The sequence below is a fragment of the Nicotiana sylvestris genome, chromosome 1 (genome assembly GCF_000393655.2).
Source record: "Nicotiana sylvestris chromosome 1, ASM39365v2, whole genome shotgun sequence".
NCBI classification, from domain to species: Eukaryota; Viridiplantae; Streptophyta; class Magnoliopsida; order Solanales; family Solanaceae; genus Nicotiana; species Nicotiana sylvestris.
The window spans coordinates 131,358,714-131,384,377 of NC_091057.1; the positions used below are offsets into that span (position 1 = coordinate 131,358,714).

A 25,664-nucleotide genomic window follows, 5' to 3' on the forward strand; every position below is an offset into this window, starting at 1 on the left:
TGGCGAATCTTTGCTTTTAACGGTTTTCTTTGTGTTTTACTTGCCCTAGTTCCACATGACTCGAGCTCTGTATGATCTCAAACCGTCCTTATTTTCTTTAAATGTTCTGATCACCTCTCCAAGGTTTTATGATTAACTTTTAAGATTAGGCCCAAACTGTGTGCGCATGTCATGTCACTAGAATCGGCGCTGATCAAAATGATAAAAGGACTAAACAAAAAGATGAATGGAAATAATAAAGACAGGATTTTGTATTAGACTGCCGGTGAAATGGTTTGAATAACAAAACAAACGAAACAAACCAGAATGAAATCCTAAAATAACCTGGACAAAACTTAAACAAACCGATATGACAAAATGGAAAGATAAGAAAGTTTGACACAGGACAAAATCCGAACTACAATCCTAATAATCCGAACAAAAGAAATGACAACAAAATAAGCCACCAAATGCCTCTTTCTTGTTAACCAAGGAACGGAGCGTCCTCCCACTTTATCAAAACTGGCATCTTAGCCACTGAGCTTTGCATCAGTATTGTCAAGACCATTGCCAGCTTCAATATCATCAACCTCCGTCAACAAGTTCCCAATAGGATTTGAGTGCTTCTGTTATCAGGCCTGATCCCCACAGAGTGTGTATCACGAGATGCCAGTAAAGGATTCTGGGTGTCATTGTCCGGCTTACCACAAACCAACCACCTTAACATTCTTTGCGAAACAAACAGGTTAGAATGGACTCAGTCGGTCCTCATTATTAACAACATCTTTTTTTCTTTTTCTTTCTTTTTTTTCTTTTTCTCTTTCTTTTTTTCGATTTTTTTTCTTTTTTTTTCATTTTTCATTTTTTTTTTCATTTTCCTTCTTTTCGATTTTTTTTTCCATTCTTTTTTTGTTATGGTCGAATCTTATGGAGATTGCCTACGTATCATGACCCCGCATGAATCAAACCTTGCGTAGTTCGGACAATAAAGATAAACATTAATAGACATTTTTTTCAATTTTCATATCAAACAAAACTGGGTTTCAAAGGTTTGAAGATGACTTACAAACTCGAAAATCAAACAACCCACATATTCTAATAAAAAGATTTACAAACTCCAAAAACAAATGGCCAGCTTCCTTTCTCCGTTTGGCAAATGCAACCGAACGGTTATTTTTGCAAACGTAGCCCCCTCCAAATTTCACATGAATTTGAGGCCGGGGAGGATTATTTTATGACACTTGACAAACTTGTCCGTTCTTTTACGAAAATAGCCTTTTGACAACTGAAAGATACTCTAAGGCTATTTTGGCAAGAACAGTTTAAGACGCAACCGAAGTTGGCTCGACTTATTTTTTAAATAAAAATTCAAACGGTATTCACCTAACCGCAGACTCTTTGTTTTTTTTTTTCAAATTACAATGAAAACGTGGTGTTGCAAACACGGCCCTTCAGCGCCTCGGGGACGAAGATTTTTAAGGCTGTGTGGGTCAACTGGACCAAAAATCCTAAACATGACCCAAAAGGTGGCTGTTTATGCAAAGTCAGCCTTCCGGCATCCCTTTCGGGAACATTCGGCTATTTGTGACAAAACAGCATCACCCGAACTCTTTTATGACTCTTTTTATCGTTTTTCTAATTAGAAAAGTCAATATTGCAAACACGGCCTTTCAACGTCTCGGGGACGAAGATTTTTAAGGCTGTGTGGGTCAACTGGACCAAATCTTAAAAAATGACCCAAAGACGGCTGTTTATGCAAGGTCAGCCTTCCGGCGTCCCTTTCGAGAACATTCGGCTATGTCTTGATAAAACAGCGTCACCCGACTTCTTTATGACAAAATTAAAATTTGACATATATATTTTTTTTTATTATTTATTTATTTTTGGTTTTTTTGCAAACGGTGGGGTTGGACCCGATGAGGGTTGCCTACGTATCTCACATCCGGTGAGAATCAAACCCGCGTAGTTCGGGCAAATAAACTATTTTTGAGAAGACCCTTTTCCTTTTTCTATTTTTTCACAACAATCAAACAAACTATTATTTTTCATTCATAACAAACAAACAAACTAATAAAAAACATAAAACATTCCTTTTTTTTCTTTTTTTCAAAATTTCGGTAGAGTTTCGACACTACTTGGACATTGTTTTTTCTTTCTAAAAATAAGTAGTTATATCTCTACACTGTTATTTTCTCCTCTTTTTCACGATTTTCTAATTTGTGGAAAATGATGACAACATACAAAATCTTTTTGAATTTTTCAATGCTCTTTTTTATTTATTATTATTTTCAAAAATGTGGCATGGGGGACATAGGGAATTCCAAGACTTCTTGCATTCCACAAATGTTCCCCATGTGTTTTTTCCCAAGAATGAAGCGTGGGGGACATAGAGAATTCCAAGACTTGTTGGATTCCACAAATGGTCCCCATGTGCTTTTCCCAAAAATGAAGCATGGGGGACATAGGGGATTCAAAGACTTCTTGGATTCCACAAATGTTCCCCATGTGCTTTTTCCAAAAAATGAAGCGTGGGGGACATGTGGAATACCAAGGCTTCTTGAATTCCACAATGTTCCCCATGTGCTTAATTAACATAATAGCATGCTTATCTAAAAAATCGTGCAACTTTCTTATTTAACGTGATCAGCATGATAAGGAGTGCCATTTGTCCTCAACTATCATTGGTCCGCCAAATGACCCATTCACCCTTGAATAAATACAACAGGTAGCACATAGGATGCCAAAAAAATGGTCTATTATTTTCAGGTTGTTTGTCCTAGACGGACCCAACCCCTGTGTTGAGTCCCCTAAGTCAAATGCACATGATGCAAATAAACGTTCCTACTAGGGATCCGGCATGTGGCTTTGTTATACTAGGTTCAGAACCTGGGTGTTTGTTCTAGACCTGGCTTACCCGAGCGGACAGCTCGAGCCGAGGGGGGGCAGCGTACCGGGAATACAGAAGCTTCACCGGCTTAGCAACTTGTCCGAACCTCGTTCTAAATTGGGATTTGACACTATACAGAAAAGAAGTCGTACGAAGTACACCCTTCTTCATGATTTAGAAGACTCAGAAAGGATATGGGTTTCGGCACAGTTTATATACAGTTCACATAATATCAAAGCGGTAAAAGCAACATTTAGCACATTAGGCTCATATCATGTAACAAAATCAGATAAAGCTAAATATAACAATTTATTCTAAGCTCGATTTCTAACCCTGAACCAGTGGTTCTGGGTGTTATCCCCAGCAGAATCGCCAGAGCTGTCACACCTCCTTTTTCCACCCCCCGCGAGGGTACAAAGGAGTTTTTTCCAATTAAAGGACAATCGAAACGGGATTTGTTTATTTATTTCAGAGTCGCCACTTGAGAGATTTAGGGTGTCCCAAGTCACCAATTTTAATCCCGAATCGAGGAAAATAATGACTCCATATTACAGTCTGCGTACCAGAAATCCGGATAAGGAATTCTGTTAACCCGGGAGAAGGTGTTAGGCATTCCCGAGTTCCGTGGTTCTAGCACGGTCGCTCAACTGTTATATTCGGCTTGATTATCTGATTTTATACAAATATGAACTTATGTGCAAATTTTAACTTTTTACCGCTTTCATAATTATTATTATTATATATTTTTAACATCGCTTAAAACATGTCTTTGGACTGCGTCACATGAAATGCACCCACAATCCGGAACATATTTTATTTGACGTTTTGGGATTGGGATTTGGGTCGCATGAAATGCACACCCGAGTTTAAGAAGGTAAGATTATTAAAATACGCGCCTAAAGCGATTAGCGTATTATTATTTCTGGGTAAAGCCGTGGAATTTTGCTAAACGACCGATCCCGAATTCTAAGTAATTAAAGCATACATTTTGTGAGGGCCCCGCAATCTGTGCATTTTATTTGGCGAGGCTCGTCTCATTTTATTAAAAGGATAATCTTAGCATGACTATAATTCTTCTACTTTGTTCGTCTCTAAAAAAAAATCCTAATTTATTAATCGAACAATGGAAGCTAGTAGGATACACAGCTAATAAAGAGTATCTCAAGCTTGACGAATTACAATTAAACATGAACTTACATTTAGAACTAACCCGTATGGTAAACAACAGAATAATGACTAACAAAATTATGATAGAACTTATTAAATCAATCCGACTACCAATTCGGCAAGCTAGTCACGAACATGAAAACTTTTGTACAACTTTCGTCTAGCATGCCAATTTGAGATAGCAATAACATAAGCACAAAACTAAAACTCAGACAGATTTAAACAAGATCTTCAACATAACATGTATTCAAGCTCGGACACGATAGTAACCGATAGCAACTCAAACAAAGATAGAAAAACGAACCTCTAATGATAAACACTGCTGAGGGTTTTACAACTCATTCGTCAAACCGAAATGGAGCCATAGTCGGCGAAATGAAGCAACGAGACCAACGAAATGGAACCTCACATCGGCACTCGAACAGACTTCAAACGGGAAACCATGGAAGCAGTCATCACAGCTCAAACGGAATAGCTCGCGCTAGAAACTCGAACACGAACGGACTGAGCATGAACCATGGCTGCTACTGGTTTTTCCCGATATGTTACTGGACGTTCGTTACTTTTGAGGGCCAGGTTCGACGGGGAGGCGGGTTGTGGCGTGAGGTTTGAGCTGGAGGTTTGGTGGTCGATAAGGCTGGAATGGGTGAAGCAGGAGGCGGAAGCAGGTGGTTTGGACAGTAGGGTCGAGGACTGGACGATGCAGCAGCGATGATTCTGTTTTGGGTGGAGCTGGAGCTCGCGGGCTGGGGGGTTAGGGTGGTTGACGGGCCTGTTTGGTGGTGGTTGTGAGGCGGAGAGGGAGTTGGGGCGACGGTAAGGTCGAGGAAGGGAGTTTGGACATGAGGATGGTCGACTGCTGCAGCGATGGTTGCTGCTGCTCGACAAAACGAGGGGTCGTGGGTTATGGTCAGTGACGACGCAGCAGCAACAGCTGTGGTCGTCGGATTTAATGGAGGACCCGGACTAGTTTGATGGAGCTAGGAGGAGGAGGAGTGGTCGTGTGGGCAGTGACGACGGGACTGGTGCGTGGTGGATGATGGTGGTGTTTGGGCGTGGACGCAGATGGTTTCACGTTTCTTTTGGGTAGGCTCCTAGGGTTTTTTGTTCTTCTCCTTTTGGAGAAGATGAATGAATAGTGCCCAGTTCAAAAATCTGTCCGTTCCCCACCCTTTGTCCGTGTGTTTTTGTAGTTTTTTGCAAAAGAAAATAGACCCACATGCGTGGTGGGGTTCAAGACTTGTGTCTCCCACGCGTGGTGGGGTTCCCCGTGTGTGGTGTTCCGTCCGTGTTCCCCACGTGTGTCCCCCATGTGTGGTGGACTCGGATTATTATGGGCTAGGTCCGAAAATTAGGCCTAAAAACTGGTAGTTTGAACCCGAATATTATTCTTTTTCCCGGACCCGAGAATAAGAACACGACGTTGCTCAACTAATCCTATGTAAGCAAAATAACTACCAAAATAAGACTAATATTTAAAACAAAGCTATATCTTTTTTAATATTTTTCAAGATTAAAATAGCTACAAAATATTAATAAAACTATATTTTTTTTGTAATTTTCGTTTTTATTTAAAGATAAAATATAAAGTAATATTTTTGTATTTTTTCAAAAATTAAAATGACTACAAAACATTAATAGAACTATATTTTTTGGTAATTTTCGAAATTATATAAAGTACAAAATTAAGGTACAATTTGTTTTGTATATTTTCAAGTTTATGAGAAATACATAAACTAAAATTCATATATATATTTTTTGTAATTTTTCTTTTGCGACGAAATAAAGTAAAATAGTTAAAATAGCTATATTAGACCCAATTTCACATATTCACGCTAAAAATGTGAAAATTCTCGGGGAGGGTCAAAAATCAGGTGTCTACAGCTGCCCCTCTTTGACTGGAAACACGAAGAGTTTTCCGACAAAGAACGACTAGACATGCTTGTGTACAAAAGGGTTGATGACCTGGATCTTCTAGTATATTCGGATTCTGATTTTGCAGGTTGTCACGATACTATGAAATCAACTTCTGAGTATATTTTTATGTTGGGTGGAGGTGCTATTTCTTGAAAAAGTTAGAAGCAAAGCATCACCGCTACATCTACAATGGAAGCTGAGTTTATTACTTGTTTTGAGACCGTTTCACATGTTGTCTGGATGAAGAATTTTCTTACTAAATTGCAAATTGTGGATTTTATATCTAAGCCGGTGACTATTTTCTGTGACAACAGTGCAGCTTGTTCTTCTCCAAGAGTAACAAGAGAACAAGAGACTCTAAACATGTTAGCCTTAAGTTTCTTAAGGTTAGAGATATGGTAAAAGAAGGTGATATATGTATTGAGCATATTAGCACAGAATCTATGTTGACTAATCATTTGACTAAAGGTCTTAGGCCTGTAGTGTTTGAATAACATGCTAAAAATATGGGTATTTTAGAGTCTTTTGATGTGCTTTAGTCAGTGTGAGTTACTTTGTAATTGTTGACTGAGATATTGCATTTAATAAATTTTATTTTTATGCAAGCTTGTGTTATTTGATATCTCTTATGCTTATAACTAACATGACAATTTATTTATTTTTTATTTCCAATTGGGCATTGCATAAACTCATGATATTTTTGAGTCTTGCAGCTTGTTGCCTTGATTATCCCGGGTAAGGCACAAGGGAATCCTCCTGAAGTGATATGATTTTGTGTCACTTGGAGGCTCCTAAGGTGATATGGTTATAATATCACTTGGATGATTATTTCTTTCTAAGAGGTGTGAATCTTCACTTTGATTAAAAAGATAAAATGCTTAGCACACATGTTTGATCCATGTTGATGGAAATTCTAGCATATGTGGTCATAGATAGAATTCATACCTTAAAATGGTACGATGCCTACTACGATTCATTATTAGTCTTTTCTATTGAGACTGAATGGATTGTTATATGGGTCATTCTATTTGTGGCTATGTGAGTAGTGTGGCCACCGTAGAGTCTAAAATCCTTTTTCAAAATGATTTTCTTAAAAACTCAAATATTTAAAATTATTTCTTGTCCTCAATTAACGTTAACGTCCAAGTGAGAAAATGTTGGAATTTGGACTTACGTTAATTGGTTATAGCCTGAAAGGATAGTGACGTGGCCCAAGTGGTGCATAAATAAAAGGCCTAATATTAAATATCATGTGTGTGGATAAGTGAGACCCAATAACTATTGGTCTGTGATGGGTAGACACTCTTTATAAATAGAGGTCAACCTCCCTTTCCCTAGCTATTAGAAAACCCTAGCGTATTCTGCTTCTTGAATACGTGGTAACAGTAGACGTCCCATCAGTCAAGTTCTCCGGACTGTGAGAGCGCGTAGCTAGTGGATTGTGAAAGTTGGTCTCAGGCTTAATCGCTGTTTGTTGTCGCTGCTGAATCCATGGAGTTTAACGGTATGCTTCCTTAGACTCTAACTCAAGATTATGATATTATATCTGTATGATTGTGTCTTAATCTCTGCTATGGCTATAGATTAATTATCTTACAGTGACTTGCACTATGTAGAAGAAGAAAGAGCTATTATTTGTCTTAATTAAGTCGGTTAGTGGTAGTTAATTTGACAACAAGATCACAGTTGTCATAAGAATTAGTTAGAGTTAGTTTTACTGTATATATATGCAGCTCAGATGTAAAGTCATTTACTTAACACATTTTTATAGAATATTCCTTCTCTCTCCGAAGCTCTCTTCTCTGCTCTTTCGCTTCTAATGGCAGTTTCAGTTTAAGCTCAAATCTTCATATAACATTCATTATATTATCGCAAACCATAGTCCTGAACATAAATAAATTTGGTACAAAATTATTATTTTTATAATGAACTACATGATACACTATCAGATGGCCGAGAAGACGAAGCAACATTGTTACAAAATAATAAGTGGTGTTCTTTTATAAAATACATAATTTTGGCGCAATTTTTAAAAAATATAATAGTGATATTTTGGAGCTGGTTTTGGGATTTGGGATTTTGCCAAAATGTAGGCAAAATCTATGGCCAAACATGTGTTTGTCAATAAAACCCAAATTTATTTTGGCAAAATCTATGGCCAAACGGGTCCACGAGTAAACTCAACCAGAAAGCTAGGAACAAAAGGAAGTCGATTCATTGAAGTTTGAAACATTCTTCTGGTCAATATAAAAGCCAATACGAAAGAGTTCATTTCTTTGTTCCTTCTCAAGAAAAAAGAAAAAAACCAACACTAATGAGTATGTCAATGTTATATTTTGGAATATGTCAACTAGAAGACATCATGATATGAATTACTTGCAAGAAAACTAAAGAAAACACAGACTTAAATGCTTTGATATCATAAATAATACACAGCTACAAAATAAGTTAATACATGCCTAAAATCACGGGGAGACGTGGATTGAGACAAATAGTGTTAGGGAATCATGACTTCAAAACGAAGAGCAAAGAGTTCACCTTGGCCTCTTTCTATGAACAGCAATATGAACTCAGAACGGAATCTTTTTACTATTCTTTTTCTTCAAAGAATTTTCACCATTCTCTCTGCAGCAACTAAGATAAGCTTGCACTTTATTCTTGCAATGAACTATCAATGGCAGAAGAAATCAAAGCCGATTCGCGGAGTGGAATACTCTGTGGACAGTATCTTAGAGGCTATAACTCTGTTAGCTGCCTCAGTATAATGAACTCCATCCCAACTTATGAACTCAGACCCTTCACTGCAAACCTGATAACCGGGGTGACCACATGTCACTCCTTTACGGTAGTTGTATGGAGGTCCTCCGTAGCCACAACATGCCATTAACGGATTTGAGAAGCCTGCAAATGCAGAATCATAACATATGAACAGTAGTTTTTAGTAAGCTGCCAACTATTTACAAATAGTCAGTAGCTCGTGAGAATAATTACTGTGTTGCTTTCTCAGCCCTCATTCTTCTTTAATTTCAAACTTTCCAAGTTTGGTGAATGAACAAGGTAACGGTAAAGAAATGGACCTTAAGCCTAACTCACTCCCAAAAGTTAGCTCATACGGTGGGAATGTCGTGAAACCATATAACTCATTCCCGCTCAACCAATGTGAGACATTCTACCCATAACAACAACTCAATTTGCAAGAAGTTTTTGATGACAAGTGAAAAGAACCTCTGTACATGAGGGTACAATAAGGAGGAAACATATTATTTTGGGAGCTAGCCAATCTATTTACTAATAATATCAGCATTTCAATGCCAACTTTAGTAGATCCATTCTGATCATTCACAACCTAAAAACTAGGAAAATCTAGCTGACTAACCAAACGAGAAACGTTTTATGCTTACCATAGTTGCTGGAGTTGGCTATAAGATCATATTTGATAGCATATATGTCTACATATACAATAGTAGCATCCTTCATTTCAGATCCCAACTCTTGGCACACATGTCGCAGCCCTTCATTGAACAGTTTTGCTGCAGAGTTGTAACTTGCAAGACAGCCATGTGGATCAAGATCAGAGGAAACTTTCTGAACCAGGGTAAGTTTTTGAGGTAGGCATCCTAGTGGCCCAGTGTTGTGGACCCAAAATTTCCGCCCTCCTTGAGAATATATGACCTACATTTGAAAAGTTTAAGGGAATGGGCAGACTCAAAAACTATCTAATTTTAAGCTATAATCATAAATCTTAAATTTTATGTGAAAGGATGGAGCACTAATATTTTTTATTCGTATCTAATAAAAGCTTTAGCCGTAGACATGCCAGTTCCAACTAACAGAATTTGTACCGGAATATCATCACTTATAATGCTTGTCTTCATTAAATTTCTTAGAACTTAAAAATAATGCACTTGAATTCTCACATGCAGATATTAAGGCCATAAATAGGGGAAACTCTGAAAATTTACCGTACTTAGATACTGGATTGGACATGCATCTGGTTCTCCAATTATTGGTACATGCTCAAGAATGGATATGTTTAGCAATATAAGAATGCAGAGCTAAATTACAACTTTAAAATATGGAGTGAAGTAGATCAAGTAGAAGACAGCGATATCAAAAACTTGATAACTAAATTGAGACATGTCAGTTGGTGTAGATTGCAGAAACATGCTTGCTTACATTTATGTATATCTGCTATTTTAATTGTATAAAATAAGTTACAAACTAAAAGATATGTCTTTTATTACTTTGACTATGTCTTTTGTGCATTCATGTCCTAAATTTTCCCACACGTGTCATGTCCCGCCATGGTTATGTTTGTAAGTACACTTCACCTACGGGGTTCAAAATAAAACTTCGACTCTATTGCTCTAAGCTTCATTTGGGGGCAAAAACTGCTATCACATAAATCAGGTAGCTAACCTTTTAACACCTCATTAACCCTGCTGTGAAACGCTTCTTAACTAACTTTATCCTTCCTATGCTATTCTTCATATTAACTTATTGATGTTCTTGTTTGTGTTGTACTTCCTTCTTTTGGTCGGGAAAGCAGGGGAAAGTGAATGAATAGTGATTGAAGAAATTACCTGAATTGCATTCCTGATCTCTGTAACAAAGGAAGGGATCATCTTGACTACTTCTGTGTAAGACATGTTCCTAGCAAATGAATCGGCAAGGTCATTTTGTCCAATATCTATCATAAAAAGAGCATTGCGGAATCCTTCATCACCAACCAAATTTCCAGAACCTGGATGTAACAATATGAACCTAAGTCAAGATCATGTTCACACTTCTCGGTACAGGCCATTAGCATGGGTAACAAAAATTATCTATAAGTTTCATAAGCTTAACATCTCTTTGTGTTTGATGCTCTATTAGCAATGAACAAGAAAAACCAAAAAACTAGGGACACACCATCTCAATCTGAAATTGTAATGAGCATGTTGCGCACTATATAAGTATCTTTTAACTGAATTGAAAGAGCTGGCCTAGCTGGTCTCCAGTCCTCATGCAAACTGGGTAGTTTAATCGAAAACATTCATGTAAGAATAGCCAATACAACAGATCCGAGGGTATATAAATTTTTTAATGTTCTACTACTTTTATTTGGACATAGCTCGGCAATTCCAGTTCAGTTCTTTTCACTGACTAATAGGTGCATTCTTGCAGATAAAATTATAAAGATAACCTCTGTTATTTTCCACCAGCTCCAAAAGAGTTCTACTAAAAGACAAAAATGTATAGGGCAGAGAGACCTATTTGAAACAAAATGTGCTCTTTAGATATTAAACTAGAACAAAAGGGAAAAATCAAGGACTAGGTTTCAATTTTCACATTAGCTATAAACTTTCAGCTTTGATAACTAACATATTCTGTGTTCATAACAACAGCACATTAATGAGATTATGTCATTCAGTATTACTAGAAACACCTCAAAGTATGCAGATGTGGATTTTCTAAGCACAGTTATGTTGGAAATTAGTTGAGAGTATCAAGAGAGATCCGTACGATCCCCCCCCCCCCAAACACACACACACACACAACAAAAAGCAAAAAAGAAAGAAAAATTATAAGATGAGAGTGATACAAGATTTGTACAAAGAATGAAAGGAAAGTGTAAGAATTACCAGCACTAACAAGTTCAATTGAGCGATCCTTGAAATGAAGAAACTGCATGACTTGAATATTTAATGCAAACGGTTCATACTTAGGCAGTAAACGAGATCCTGCTATAGCAAAATTTGCTCCATTCAAGAAAGTGGAACCCACAGAGTCTAGGTATGGGCTCAGGAACCTTGTATTAACACTTTGACCTGCACTGACAAAAATTCAATATCAGCTCACATACATTGGTATCCCATGATACTTGGAGAGCGCATAATTATGTGTCCATAACAAAACTAAGAACTAGATATACTATAAACTACACCATCGTTGATTCATATATAGTAGGAGGGGAAATAGTGCTTCTGGAGGGCCATACATATCCCAGAATAATGCAAGGCATAAAAAAATCTTTGAAAGTTCTATGAAAAATAGTGACATGAAAATATTGGAAATATTCCTCAGTGCGATCCCTATTACAACCTTCAAGTTTGTCCTCATTTTTATTTGCCATGATATTCTATATTCCCAAGGCACATGATAAGAATGTGAGAACCAAAAGATCCGCGGTAACTATTTTCCACACAATGAAGGTACCTGCTACATGTTCTGTCTCAATACAGTAGGAGACATAATAATCCTAATTGTTTTGCACATTGCATAATATTCATGACAATTGAGGTCCTAATTACCTTTCACGTTTTATTAACTGAAAGAAGAAATCCATTTAGATATCTGTATAAAAGATGTATGCAGTTTTTCTTTGTTTGTTGCAGCATGCACCCGTTCTCCCAAGGTAAATAAAACTTAGCACAAAGTAGTCCCATTAAGCATCACTCAACTAACTTTCATTGTAGTGCTATAGTCTTTCATTAAATGATTCAATTTGCCTAAAACAAGTACAGTCAAACCTCTCTATAACAACCTCGTTTGTTCCAATATTTTTTGGTTGTTATAGTGAAGTGTTGTCATATAGGACATATATTATAACATAACATAAAAATCAGGTCCGAGAAAAATTTGGTTTTTATAGTGAATGCCTATTATATTAAGATGCTATTATCGAGAGATCCGACCGTATTTCCAAAAGAATGACACAAAAAAACCCAGAGTAAACCATCGTCTGAAGATCGTTAGTTTATTCTGGACCCTGATATTTTCAGCCATCAATGAGTTACCAATTTTCTGTCATTTGATATTTACAAGAATATCACATTATAAAACAGAGACTGTTGGCAGCTGGCAGCCCGGTGCACAATAAAACAGAGACTAGCTAAATGAAATGAAGCAAAGTACACTTTCAACTTAGGTTGTATAAAGTAAATAGTATATTCAACAATTTCCGTTCAGCTTTTCTCAAAAGATTAAGAAGTGAATGGTCTATATTATGTACTATAGAGATCATAGTTTACCCAGTCAAAGTTTCATTATGAAATGGATGATGTAAAATAAACTTTGAACAAGGACACATTTTCAGGAGCATAAATTTTGTAACTAATGCAATGCTATGCTATTAGTGTCCTCAATTTGATTGCATGAATAAACCACAGTAGTCAAGCTTGCATTTAATGAAATGCCAGATGCTTACAAACATTAAAATCCAAGTAGGACCCAATCAAATATTCATCACAATCTTTCAAAGATATGATATTTTACCTACCAACCAATGCATGCAGTGGATCCAACCAACTCCGTACAAATTCATACTTCCAATGTACAATTAAACAAAGCACTACAGAAAATGAAAAGAAAATAACAAAGTAACAGGAAAAGAAATAGAAAAAAAGGAAGAAAAAAAAAAGGAGCAAGAGTGAATGGGACTTACAGAGAAAATCAAGAATGAGGCGACCATCAGAGAGACGACCAGTTGATCTGCGGAAGAAAGTTCGACCATTTGGGAGGTTAATCGGGTACCCGAGTCCGGCCACGAGTCCACCCGTATCCGAGTTAGAATCACCAAAATTGAAAATAACTGGCGCATTTTTACACTGAGCTAGAACCGGGTTTAGAAAACAAGAGGAAAGTACAGAAATGACGATAACATAAGCTGAAGCTTGTTGTAAGAATAAGGCCCAAGCCATGACTGGCTCTACTTTGTAGAAACAGACTACTCAGTTAACTTCATTTAGTACTAGTAGAACGTTGGCAGCTCCTGAAAATAGTTTGAAACAATGTGTGGGCTCCACCGACATGGTGGGTAGTCCCCATTTTGTTCTTTTCCCCATGTATGGACAAATTATTTTTTTATTCTTCTTCCTTTTTATTTTCAGAAGTAATTTTTACTAGAGGTGTTGAAAGAGTGTGGTGGACAAAATTAACTTATTGGTCTACACTATTTTACACTTTATCCCCACAACTTTGCGGATTAATTTGCATATAACAATCTTTGTCTGAGGTGCGGCATGATTCATGTTGGACAGTCAACTAGTAGCTCTCTTTATAACTATTACGATCGTTTGGTCGTCTATTAGAGTTACGCAAGTATTAGCTATACGTATTAATTATGCAGGTATTAATTATGTATGTATAAGTAATACATGGATTAGTTATACAGATATAGTTATACATGAATTAGTTACACAAGAATTATTTTTTTGAACATTTGGTTTTTTATACTAGATATTAATATACATTATATAAATTTTAAAGTAAAACACTTATATACTCATTTTTTATCTAATAGATTGAGAAAAGCAATAGCCTAGCAGTGAGGCATCTTCATGCTTGCTCTTCAAAGGATTTGATACAGATCAATTTTTCGAAGGAATCATTTATCTATAAAGTGATAGGGATAAATTTGTCATTCAATGTATTATTAATACATGCATTAGTTATTTCATTTCCTACCTTGCATAAAATAATACATAGATTGACTTATAACTTATACATGTATTATTTATGTAAAATTGTAAAATTACAACCAAATATGGTATTAGTTATGCAGAATTTTGTACAGCATAACTAATGATTACCCAACATTGTACAAGTTATGTTGCCTCCAATACATGGATAATTTTTCTCCTAACCAACTACTAAACAGCCTCTTAATACTATAGAGGAGTATTTATCATTCCACCCCGATCGCTCCACGACGTTTGGTGGTAAGGAAGAGAGTATTACACAACACATGCCTCAAAACTATGATTTGGTAACATTCATGATGGTGCATTATTTACTTCAATTGTAATGATGCAAATTCAAAATGATAGCCCTCCAAGCTTGGCCCTGATATTCTGGGATTCTCAAACAAGCTTACATTTGCGTCTCCACCTCATTGTATTGGATTCCATCTGAAAATACCAAAACCTGGCCCATATTACTACCTTATTCTGTCACAAAAATCTGGACTGCGACTAAACTCCAATAGGCTTTATTCACAACACATTTATAATTGGAAAAAACAATAATCAAAAACAGCATGATTACAACTGATAATTAAAAAATAGTCACAATTTAAAGTAATTAAAATTTAACCATTTTTTTATGTAAAGATAAAATGTGAACAAAGTAGCCTCAAAGGTCAGAGAAAATTACAGCATAATATGCTAGAATTTGAATTACATATGAGATCAGGGGCGGATCCACCCCTTTAGAAAGGGGTGGCATGGCACCCGCTAAGAGGATAAATTTTTTATATACATATATTGAAATTTTCTTAAATTAGGTTAAATATCTCATTCTGCCACCCGCAGTTATAAACTAGACAAAGGTGTCATGACTGGTAGACCTTTTTGAAAGCTTTTCTTGTTTGTAAAATTCAAATTGGAATTTGTCTTGAACCCTGTGTGTCTTTCCCTTTTTCTTTGTGTTTTTTATTTCCTTTTATCCCAATCATTTTCCTTTTTCAAATGCCTCCCAATTTTTTATTTGTCGTTTTATTATTTTAAATTGTTTTTCTCTATTTTATTATTTTATATGTGATTTCTAGTAAGAACACTCGAAAAATAGACTCAAAAACTTAAAATTATATAAAATAAGTATTCCTCTTTATCATAAATCTATGAGTTTTTTTCTTTCAAAGCCGAACAACTTGTGTCTTATGGGAATTTTGGATTAAGATAAACAAAATTTTGCCTTTCTATTATATCATAAATTTTTTTGTTATTACATAATTATTAAATATAATTTAAATATCGTTAGTATTAAATTATGATTAAAATTTCGTAAGCATTTCTTAAAAATGAGATTTACTACTTGTAGTTTATTTAATTATACTTGTGGGTATAATTTATTTACTAAAGACATTTTTTTTAAAAAAATCTTATTTTGGTTGATGTAATTCCCTTATTGCAAATGTTATTTTACTTGTGTAAATTTATTTTCAATATGTAGAAAAAGATGTAATTTCCTAGTGAAAATATTTATTTTATTTGTGTTGTTATAATACATGTGGTATTCCTTATTTAAAATGCTAATTATATTTATTTTTTGATATTTTAGGTGTAATTTTTATATATTCAAATAAAAGACACCTATTAGGTTGACCTAAATAAATTCAAAAAAATTGAATAAACATTCCTTACAAATTCCGTGTTAGTCATTACAAGGTAAACATTAAAGGAATAACACCCACCACCTTCAAATCCTAGATCTGCCTCTGTATGAGATTCCAGTATAATGTGTTGGAATTTTATAATTTTTATTCAGATTTTATCTCCGTTTAAAATAGTGGTTATTTTTCAATAACTTTACAAATGCTGGCTCTCTCGACTACTGGTCCGAAAATTTGCTAGCCCATGTTATTTTCACTTTAAAATTTAGATATAAGCATTTATACCCGTTTTTGGGTCACGTTTTAACGTGTGTCCGCTTTGCAAAAAAAAATTTCAAGCGTACCCACTTTTTCGCGTAACTTCAGCATACAGGGCTGAAGTAGCAAAGACAATCACGCAAAATTTCAGCATTCTAGTAGACAGACCTGAAGTAGCACGTGCTGCTGAAGTTTTTGTTTATTTAAGCATAGTAGCTGAAGTTTTGTTCTATATTTGTTGAAGTTTTTGTTTGTAATTGCTGAACTTAAGCATAGTAGCCGAAGTTTTGTTCTCTATTTGCTGAAGTTTTTGTTTGTAATTGCTGACCTTAAGCATAGTAGCTGAAGTTTTATTTTCTATTTGTTGAAGTTTTTGTTTGTAATTACACTAAATAAGCTGAAGTTTTTTATCCTGGATCATTAGTTTTGCCATTAAGCTTTTTCAAAAACTTCAGCAGAAGATGCTGAAGTTATTTAGTTCATTTATAACAACTTCATCACTAAATAAACTGAAGTTTTTTTTTTGTCCTAGATAAGCCTTTTCAAAAACTTCAGCAGAAGATCCTGAAGTTATTAGTTCATTTGTAAAAACTTAAGAACTAAAAGCTGGAGTTTTTTTATCCTGGATTCATTAGTTTTGTCATAAAGCTTTTTAAATAACTTCAGCAGAAGATGCTGAAGTTATTTAGTTCATTTATAAAAACTTCAACACTAAATAAGCTGAAGTTTTTTTTGTCCTGGATAAGCTTTTTCAAAAACTTTAGCAGAAGATGCTGAAGTTATTTAGTTCATTTGTAAAAATTTCAGCACTATATAAACTGAAATTTTTGAAAAAGCTTTCTAACATACTAGATAAATAATCAGATTGCCAATAGTATTTAAATTATAAATTTTGGAAACACTAAACATGAAAAGAACATAATTATCATGAAAAGAATCACTAAGTGTGACCTTAAACTTCCCATACGTGGAAATATTCACAAATTATTGTCTACTAACTTACGTAATTATTTATAATTTATTTTTTGATAATCTGATAAACATACTTATAACAATCATCCCATGAAGAAGTTTCATAGCAGCACCAACAGCAGTAGAAGAAAGAAGAAGAAGACGAAAGAGGAGAAATGAGACTAAAATTATTTAAAAAGTGGGTACAAGTTAAAACTTTTTAAAAAAATAGATATAGATTAAATGGGTGCGACCAAATAGGTATTTACTAATTTATATCATCGGCAAGTGGAATCTTCAAACTGATAGAAGCTCGCAATTACCAATATTAGAAGTGGAATCAGCCGTATCTTTTTTCTTTGCTAATAAAAAAAACAATATAATAATTCTTTTCTTCTGGCATGCTGGTTGGTTTCTAATGTTTGTTTTGTATCACTTTATATATCTTGCGGCTACACGAGAAATTACAAAATCTTCCTCAAACCGTATCGAAAAGGAGATCGATGATGCACAATGCTCTAACTTGTAGCGTATACACTGATATGCCGTCTGCTGTGAATTGGAACTTAAATGTTTTTGCCATATGTGGCCCCTTTCTTTATCTTGTGATCATCATCCTTAGAATCTACTCATTAATTTTGGTCTTCTTTTACATCTATAAAATGCTTACCCTTTTGTATAATTTTCCGTCACATCTTAGTAGTCACCATCCAGAATTAGATTTTAAACCACTCAAATTATCGTCATATATAGTTAAGATAACAACAAATGGGTAACGAAGTTTTACCTTTTTTGATAATGGTAATGGTGCAAGTTGGCTATGCAGGAATGAACATTGTTGGAACACTTGTCATGGATGCTGGAATGGACCCTTTCGTCCACATTGCTTATCGCCAAATAATTGGAACTATTTCCCTTGCTCCCTTTGCTTACTTCTTCGAGTGGTAATTACCCCTCATTCAATCACAAAATTGTACGAATGGGGATAACACTGAATATTATCGAATACTGGTCTGGTTGAGAAGAGGGGTTGCTCGGATGGTCAGCACCCTCTTCCCTTTCTCCCCTACCTATAACCTTAGGATCGTAGATTCGAGTCACCAAAGGAATAATAGCTTCAACAAAACAAAAGGGATCAAATGGGAAAGGGAATCAAAAAAAAAAAAAAAAAATACTCCTCTAGTTTTTTTATCTAACCCTTTTTTTTAGACAAAAGAAATTGGTTCAAAAAATTTATCACTTTTGAATTTCCAAGAAGACATTAATAGCTTTTTTTTTAAATCCCACCCATTCTACTTTAAGAAGTCATAGATTCATTAATTAATTACACATATAAGGATACCTTAAAAGACTAATAATGTCCAAAGCTTTTCTTAATCATTATGTCAAAGTGTAAGGGACAGGTAAAAAGGACGGGAGGACGTAATCTATAACCATTGAAAATCTACTCATTAAATGCTAAATCAGCTTTGCTTAATTCAATCCAGGAAAACTAAGCCGCAGTTGACATCATCTATTCTATTCTGGATTTTCTTATGTTCTTTTTCCGGGTAAGTTTTCTCTATTTCAAGCACATCATCCATATGTCGTAACTACTCCCTCAGTTTCATTTTATTTTAAAGTTTTGAGTAACAAATACATAAATATTTTTTACAAATTTAAATGATAATTCGAGATATTGTGTGTTTCCTTTGAACATTCACGCTTAATTTCTGGTACGTATCCACTATCCAATATGCAGGTTAACCGTGAGTCAGATTGCATACTTCGTTGGGTTAAAGAATTCCACTCCTACAATCGCCTGTGCATTATCAAACTTAATTCCAGCAGCCACTTTTCTCCTGGCTATCCCTTTTGGGTAACAAATTTAATTACTACTTTTCTTCAAATTAATAGTGAGCGTATATATATATATATATATATATATATATATATATATATATATATATATATATATATTAAACACATTATTAATCCCAGAAACTTACTAGAAAAGTAAATTTTAATTTGGCAGGTTGGAGAAAGTTGGGTTTAGAAGTAAGGCAGGGCAAGCCAAAGCGTGTGGTACAATAATATGTGTTGGTGGTGCCATGTTATTGTCTTTGTATCATGGACCTATTGTAATTGGTCAATCTGGCATCCATTGGAAATTTGCAGAAAATACTGAGGAAAAGAATTCTACTGGCCATGTCAACTTAATCTTGGGACCTTTATTGCTTATTGTTAGCACTATTTTTTATTCATTGTGGATTATTTTTCAAGTAATTCTCTTTCTTTTCTATCACCAAACAAAGCACATTCTTATCCCTTTTTCAAATTTTCTTACTAAAAAATAATTCATTGCTGGAAAAATATTAACTTATTCATCAAATTTGGTTTTTTATTTATTTATCAGGCAAGAGTGAGCGAGAAATATGCAGCTCCATACACAAGTACAATGTTGATGTGCTTAATGGCAAGTTTTCAATGTGTGATAATTGGGGTTTTTGTGGTTCGTGACAAAGCTGCTTGGTCTTTAGACCGTATGAGAACTATTGCCGTTCTTTACAATGTAATAATTACGTTAACAAATTAAATTTAAATTATTGTTTGTATTATTATTCTTTATCTAATTCAATAGTGAATTTCAGGGAATTGTATGTACTGCGTTAGGATATTGTCTAACTTCATGGTGTATACAAAGAAAAGGTCCTCTCTATGTCTCAGTTTTCTACCCTTTAATGCTAATCATAACGGCCGTTCTTAGTTGGACTTTGCTTCGTGAGAAACTATATCTTGGAACGTAAGTCTTCATTTCACCAATCCAAATTGTTGGTTTTTAAATTTTAACTTACATTTATTGTTTGTGAATTTCAGAATTGTAGGATCGTTCTTGACAGTAGTGGGATTCTATGGTGCCCTATGGGGAAAGGATAAGGAGAAATCGAAGTTGGAGACAGAAAGTCTTGAGATAAAAACAGATAAATTAAAGCAGCAGAGCAAAGTTTGATTTAGAACTGCAATTATCTGGTCATTCAAATCCTGAAGTTCATGCCAGTAAGTAGAAGCTCCTAGGTATACACCGATCTCATTGACTTTCGATCAGCTTAGGAAATGAGAATTTTAGTAATCCATTTGGTTGACTATCTGAACTTTGATCTGTTGATGAAAATTTAATTCTTCACCTTATAACGCCTCACCTTCCTCTATGTATAATAAAAGGATTTTAAACAAATCAGTTTAGAGAAATCTAGCTTACTGGCTTTTTTATTTGAGGAGAATTTCATGTTAATTGATTCCCGTTATCTAGAAAAATAATACTCCGTAGATTTCAATATATGTTTAATCTTTCAACATCTATGTCTTATAATATTATTCATAGGTACAGTTGGAAATTTTTATTGAAATCATCTTTGGAGTTGCGCGTGTTACACAGACACGCAAATGGATTAATTTGCGTGTTAAGCCCTGCTCAATTTTTCACTTGTAGAAGCATGGCAAATGTATGAAATGAAATACTGAGGTTTTTACATCAATGTCAGAAACTACGACGAATATTATTAATTCGTTATGAATTATTAACGGTTCAATTATTGGTTTTACCATGGGCAAGAGAACTCACTTTTCAGATACAAGTATTAATCGGGAGCCAAGTTTGCATGTTAACTTGCATAATATCATGAAGTTATGAAGTTTAGTCTCAGTTATGTCTCCCGGCATATAATGCCAGGAGACATGTCATGCTAAATAAGCATGTCAAATAATTAACTGGTACTTCAATTCAACTTCCCTGAAAATTAAATACGAAAGCCACAAAACCGATGACTAGAGATATTTAAAAGTAAAACACTTTTGAATTGGTTTTATAATCTTATATATAATTCAAGTGAAAGCATTAAATCAATGCTGAAAATTCAAAATTAAATGACAAAAGAAAAAATTAAAAAAATTAAAGGATGAAGCGGGGCAAATGCACATAGAATTGATGTTGAGGAGGGAATAACCTAGCACGTGAGGAGCACATGTGGTGGTTAGTTAGTTAGGAGATACCAGATTATTGTTATTTGTTAAGTAGGTAGTACAACTGTAATTAGTTGTCATTATTTAGGATAGTTAGTGAGCATTATATATAAGGGGCTATGTACAGATTTCATTTACAGCTTTTCAATACAACAGTAAAGTCGATTACTGCATTTCCTCTCTTCTCTCCTTCATTTCTTCCTCTAAGAAGCTCAGCTTCCAGGGCTGTCACCTCCTAAATTCAACATGGTATTAGAGCAATGAGGCCATTATTATGATTTTAAAAGTTCGTAATTAGCTAAATTCATCAACTTTCAGCTTCAATTTAGGAGAAAGTTTCTTCTGAATCGATTTGATTTCTAGGGAACAACCTGAAGATTTCTGAGTTTGACAATGGAAGCAACTACAAACAACACTTTGCTTGAGAATTTGAGCCATAATCATCCTCTATTTCTGCATTCCACAGATAATTTTGGAGCGATACTGATCTCTCTGCAACTGACAGGATCTAAAAACTATTCCATATGGAGCCGAGCAATGTGTATTGCGATCCTAGGACGCAATAAGATGGGATTCATTGAAGGAACCTGTAAAAAGGAAAGTTATGGTCCAAATATGACAGATCTATGGGAGAGCTGCAGTGCTATCGTTCTATCGTGGATAATGAACTGTGTCTCGAAGGACTTATTAAGTGGAGTTATATATTCTTCAGATGCATGTGCTGTTTGGAGATATTTAAAGGAGAGATTTGACAAAGTGAATGGATCTATAATATTTCAACTGCATAAAGCAATAGCCACAGTGAATCAAGGAACTAGTTCTATTGCCAGTTACTACTCCAAATTGCGTGAACTCTGGGCTGAATATGACAGCTTAACACCAATTCCTAGATGTGAATGCCCAAAGTCAAGAGATTATGTGACTTTCATGCGGAGGCAAAAGTTGTTGCAGTTTCTCATGGGGCTAAACGAGACATATGAGCAGGCTCGTGAACATATCATGATGATGGAGCTACTTCCAATAGTGAACAAAGCTTGTTCTATGCTGGTTGAAAGAGAAATACAGAGAAGCATAGCACATATGACAATTGGTGGGGACAAAGCTGAATAACAACTCTACTAAGCACAAAAGGGATCCTATGCTCAGAAAATTAAAAAGAATTACAATATCCAATGTGACTACTACAAGATGAAGGGCCATTCAAGAGATGGATGCTATAAGTTGATTGGCTATCCAGAGGATTTCAAGTTCAAAGAGAAATTTGGAGGCAATTCTGCACATAATATGATTTTGGGAGATACCATACCTCCTAATGCAGGGGGAGGAAGGAATCAACCTTTAGATGGATTGAGAGAAACAGATGCATTTAAAGGACCTGCATTTACTCCACAGCTTCCACATTTTACTGCAGAACAATATAACCAGATAATGAAGCTCCTCAACAATGAAAACATACCTGAAAGCTAAGAAAACATGGCAAGTAGCTCAACAAATATAGCGAGTAGTATTAAAGCTTTCTTTGCAAATGAATATAGTGATGAATGAATCATAGACATTGGAGCAACAAATCATATGATCTCAAACCTAGAACTACTGAAGAATAGGCTAGAAGTTAGTCAAAATGATTTAAAAAGGGTACATTTACCTAATTGAGGAGTCTCATATGTAACACACATAGGGTCCTATAATGTGATGAACACAGAAAGACTTGATGATGTTCTATACATACCTGATTTCAGATATAATCTCTTATCAGTATCTAAGATCACCAGAGCTCTAAGCTGTTGTGTTGGCTTCTACCCTAATTTTTGCATCTATCAATACCTTTGCAGTGGAAATGTAAATGAATTAGTAGAGAAATGAGAGGACTCTACTTGCTTCCTCAATCTTCTGCTGAAAGGAAGGGCATTGTATTGTTGGGATAGTTGGAAGGAATAAAAGTCAGGACATTGAGCTGTGGCATAGGAGATTAGGATATGCTTTTATAAGAGCAATAAGGCATTTGTTTACTTTGGCATATGATGAGTGTAAAAGGAGGTTAGGAAATTGAAATGTCTGCCCACTGGAAAAACACACTAGATTGCCTTTTAATGATAGTACTAGGAGAATCAGAAGATGAGGAGAATGATCAAGAGGAACAAAGTGTTAACAAAGGAAAAAATCAACAATCACAGGAAGAGAGCAGAGTCAATGAAGAAGCGGAGCATCAAGGTGAAGGGGGTCAGATGGTTGCAGAAGTTGAAGGTGATCAACAAATGTTGAGTCCTGATCCTAATAAGACTTTACCTTCAGCAAAGCCCAATATACCTCCTAAAAAACCAGCAGGAAGAACTGATGTGTCAAGAACATGGGAGAATGCAGCTAAACAGATTACAATAGCAGGAACAAAACAACAGGAAAAGAAGAATGCAACATTGGTAAACACTATAACCCAACAGTATCTTTCAGAACTAAGGGATCAACTGGGAGCAGACGATGTAGAAGGTGATGCAGGCATATGTAAGTATTATGATGAAGAAACTACAACACAGAATTTCAAGAATGTGGCAAGACAAGGGGACCTGTCACCTAGACACCTGGATATAATTAAATCAGCTGGTAGGGGAAAAAGGAAAAATCCAAAAGACTCACAAAGTATATTACCTGGGGTCCAAACAAGGAGGACTCTATCTAAATCTCACAATTAATGATGAATGCTATCATTTGGAATGTGAGGTCAGTGAAGACAATGCAAGCTTTTGAGAGACTAATCTTAATGCAAAGACAACATCATTTCCAATTTATAAGAATCATGGAGCCAAAGCAAAAAAGGAAGAAGCTGGAAAGATATAGAAGAAGGATAGGTATGCTGCAAGCTTTCTCTAATGTTTCCAACAAAATTTGGGTATTTGTGGATGATGATCATGGAGTGGAAATAGTATATGACCTGGAACAACAACTAACTTTGAAATTTACAAAGCTGGACACACAACTATCTTTTATTGTCACTTTTATATATGCAAAATGTGACTCAATAGAACGTATTGAATTGTGGGATAGTCTGTACAATTTGGCAAAGGATATGTCTTATCCTTGGATAGTAGGGGGGACTTCAATGTTATTTGAGAAGAAGAGGAAAATTTGGAGGTTTGCCTGTGTCACTGAATGAGATCAATGATTTTAGGCATTGTATCAACATCTGCAATCTCAGTGACCTAGGATTCAAAGGTAGTATTGATACTTGGTGGAATGAGAGAGGTGAAGAGGAATGCATTTTTAAGAGTCTTGATAGATGTTTAGGGAATTTGGAGCTTCAGCAGTTGTATCCTACTATAGAAGTATCACATTTATCAAAAATAGGGTCTGACCATATCCCTATGATGATAACCTGTAATAAAGATGAGGTCCCAATCAAAAAAGCTTTCAAATTTCTCAACTTCTGGACAAAACACAAAGCTTTCATGGAAGTGGTTAAGGAAAATTGGAAATCAGATTTTGTAGGGGACCCTTTCTTTGTGTTCAATCAGAAGTTAAAGAGACTGAAAAAGGCTTTAACTATTTGGAGTAGGGCTACTTATGGGGATATTTTTCAGAAGATAGCAAGTTTGGAAGAAGTGGTCCTAGCACATGAAGCAGAATTTGAAAGGAACCCAACATTTCAGAATAGAGAGAGACTGCAGAAAATTCAAGCTGAATTGATCAGATACTTAGCTTTGGAAGAAGAATTCTGGAAGCAAAAAGCTGGTATGAACTGGTTCCCGGATGGTGATAGAAACACAAAATTTTTTCATGCACAAGTGAATGGTAGAAGGAAGAGGCTGCAACTGAAAAGGATATAGAAAAATGCTGGCAACTGGTTGGAAAATAATGCAGACATGGCTGATGAGGCAATCAAATTTTACCAAGCTCAATTCCATGAGGAGTCAGTCCCTACAACATTTGGAATATTGGATTATGTCCCTTCCATGGTGGATAATTTTCAGAATGCACAACTAGTGCAACATCCTACTAGAGAGGAGGTTAAATTTGCAGTTTTTGGCCTAAATGGAGAAAGTGCAGGAGCGCCAGATGGGTTTTCAGGCTTCTTTTTTCAGATATGTTGGGATGTAATTGGAGATGACATAGTAGAGATGGTGAAGGCCTTTTTCAATGGACATGAACTGCCCAGGTACATTACACATACAAACTTGGTTCTGTTACCTAAAAAGAAGGAAGTTGTATCATTCTCTGATATACGACCTATTAGCCTAAGTAATTTCATCAATAAGGTTTTTTCCAGAGTAATTCATGAGAGGTTAGTAGATTTGCTACCTACCCTAATATCAGATGAGCAAGCAAGTTTTGTAAAAGGGAGAAGTATGGTTGAAAATATCTTGCTAGCTCAGGAGATAATCACAAACATTCGTTTGAGAACCAAGGCAGGACCAAATGTTG

At 35.3% G+C, this 25,664-nt stretch overlaps 3 protein-coding genes across 4 annotated transcripts; 2 read left to right on the forward strand and 1 right to left on the reverse strand.

Moving 5' to 3' along the window:
* Positions 1-8,338: 8,338 nt before the first annotated feature.
* LOC104241606 (GDSL esterase/lipase At1g09390) lies at positions 8,339-13,688 on the reverse strand. Its single transcript, XM_009796548.2, has 5 exons — positions 13,377-13,688; positions 11,575-11,760; positions 10,534-10,694; positions 9,352-9,622; positions 8,339-8,851 (listed from the first exon to the last, which is right to left on the reverse strand). The coding sequence occupies exons 1-5, from the start codon at positions 13,630-13,632 to the stop codon at positions 8,622-8,624; spliced, it is 1,104 nt and encodes a 367-aa protein (XP_009794850.1). The 5' UTR covers positions 13,633-13,688; the 3' UTR covers positions 8,339-8,621.
* A 4,975-nt stretch (positions 13,689-18,663) lies between these two features.
* On the forward strand, positions 18,664-20,475 carry LOC104241607 (WAT1-related protein At1g09380-like). 2 transcript variants are annotated; one of them, XM_009796549.2, is made up of 6 exons: positions 18,664-18,802; positions 18,994-19,110; positions 19,267-19,513; positions 19,648-19,803; positions 19,883-20,034; positions 20,109-20,475. In XM_009796549.2, exons 1-6 carry the CDS (start codon positions 18,708-18,710, stop codon positions 20,239-20,241), a joined length of 900 nt encoding a protein of 299 aa, XP_009794851.1. In that variant the 5' UTR covers positions 18,664-18,707; the 3' UTR covers positions 20,242-20,475. The 2 variants fall into 2 exon arrangements, with proteins under 2 accessions (XP_009794851.1, XP_070016467.1); XM_070160366.1 differs by having other exon boundaries at positions 19,883-19,940; positions 20,109-20,185.
* A 1,169-nt stretch (positions 20,476-21,644) lies between these two features.
* Positions 21,645-22,361, forward strand: LOC138874552 (uncharacterized). Its single transcript, XM_070153192.1, has one exon. It carries the CDS (start codon positions 21,645-21,647, stop codon positions 22,359-22,361), a length of 717 nt encoding a protein of 238 aa, XP_070009293.1.
* The last annotated feature ends 3,303 nt before the right edge of the window (positions 22,362-25,664 follow it).

Coding starts and splice junctions, on each gene's coding strand:
- LOC104241606 (XM_009796548.2), bottom strand. CDS start 13,632: ATGGCTTGGGCCTTATTCTTACAACAAGCTTCAGCTTATGTTATCGTC. Junction 10,695..11,574: donor AATTGAACTTGTTAGTGCTG/GTAATTCTTACA, acceptor TGTTACATCCAG/GTTCTGGAAATTTGGTTGGT. Junction 9,623..10,533: donor AGATCAGGAATGCAATTCAG/GTAATTTCTTCA, acceptor TTTCAAATGTAG/GTCATATATTCTCAAGGAGG.
- LOC104241607 (XM_009796549.2), top strand. CDS start 18,708: ATGCTAAATCAGCTTTGCTTAATTCAATCCAGGAAAACTAAGCCGCAG. Junction 18,803..18,993: donor TTCTTATGTTCTTTTTCCGG/GTAAGTTTTCTC, acceptor TCCAATATGCAG/GTTAACCGTGAGTCAGATTG. Junction 19,804..19,882: donor CTATTGCCGTTCTTTACAAT/GTAATAATTACG, acceptor AGTGAATTTCAG/GGAATTGTATGTACTGCGTT.
- LOC138874552 (XM_070153192.1), top strand. CDS start 21,645: ATGGAAGCAACTACAAACAACACTTTGCTTGAGAATTTGAGCCATAAT.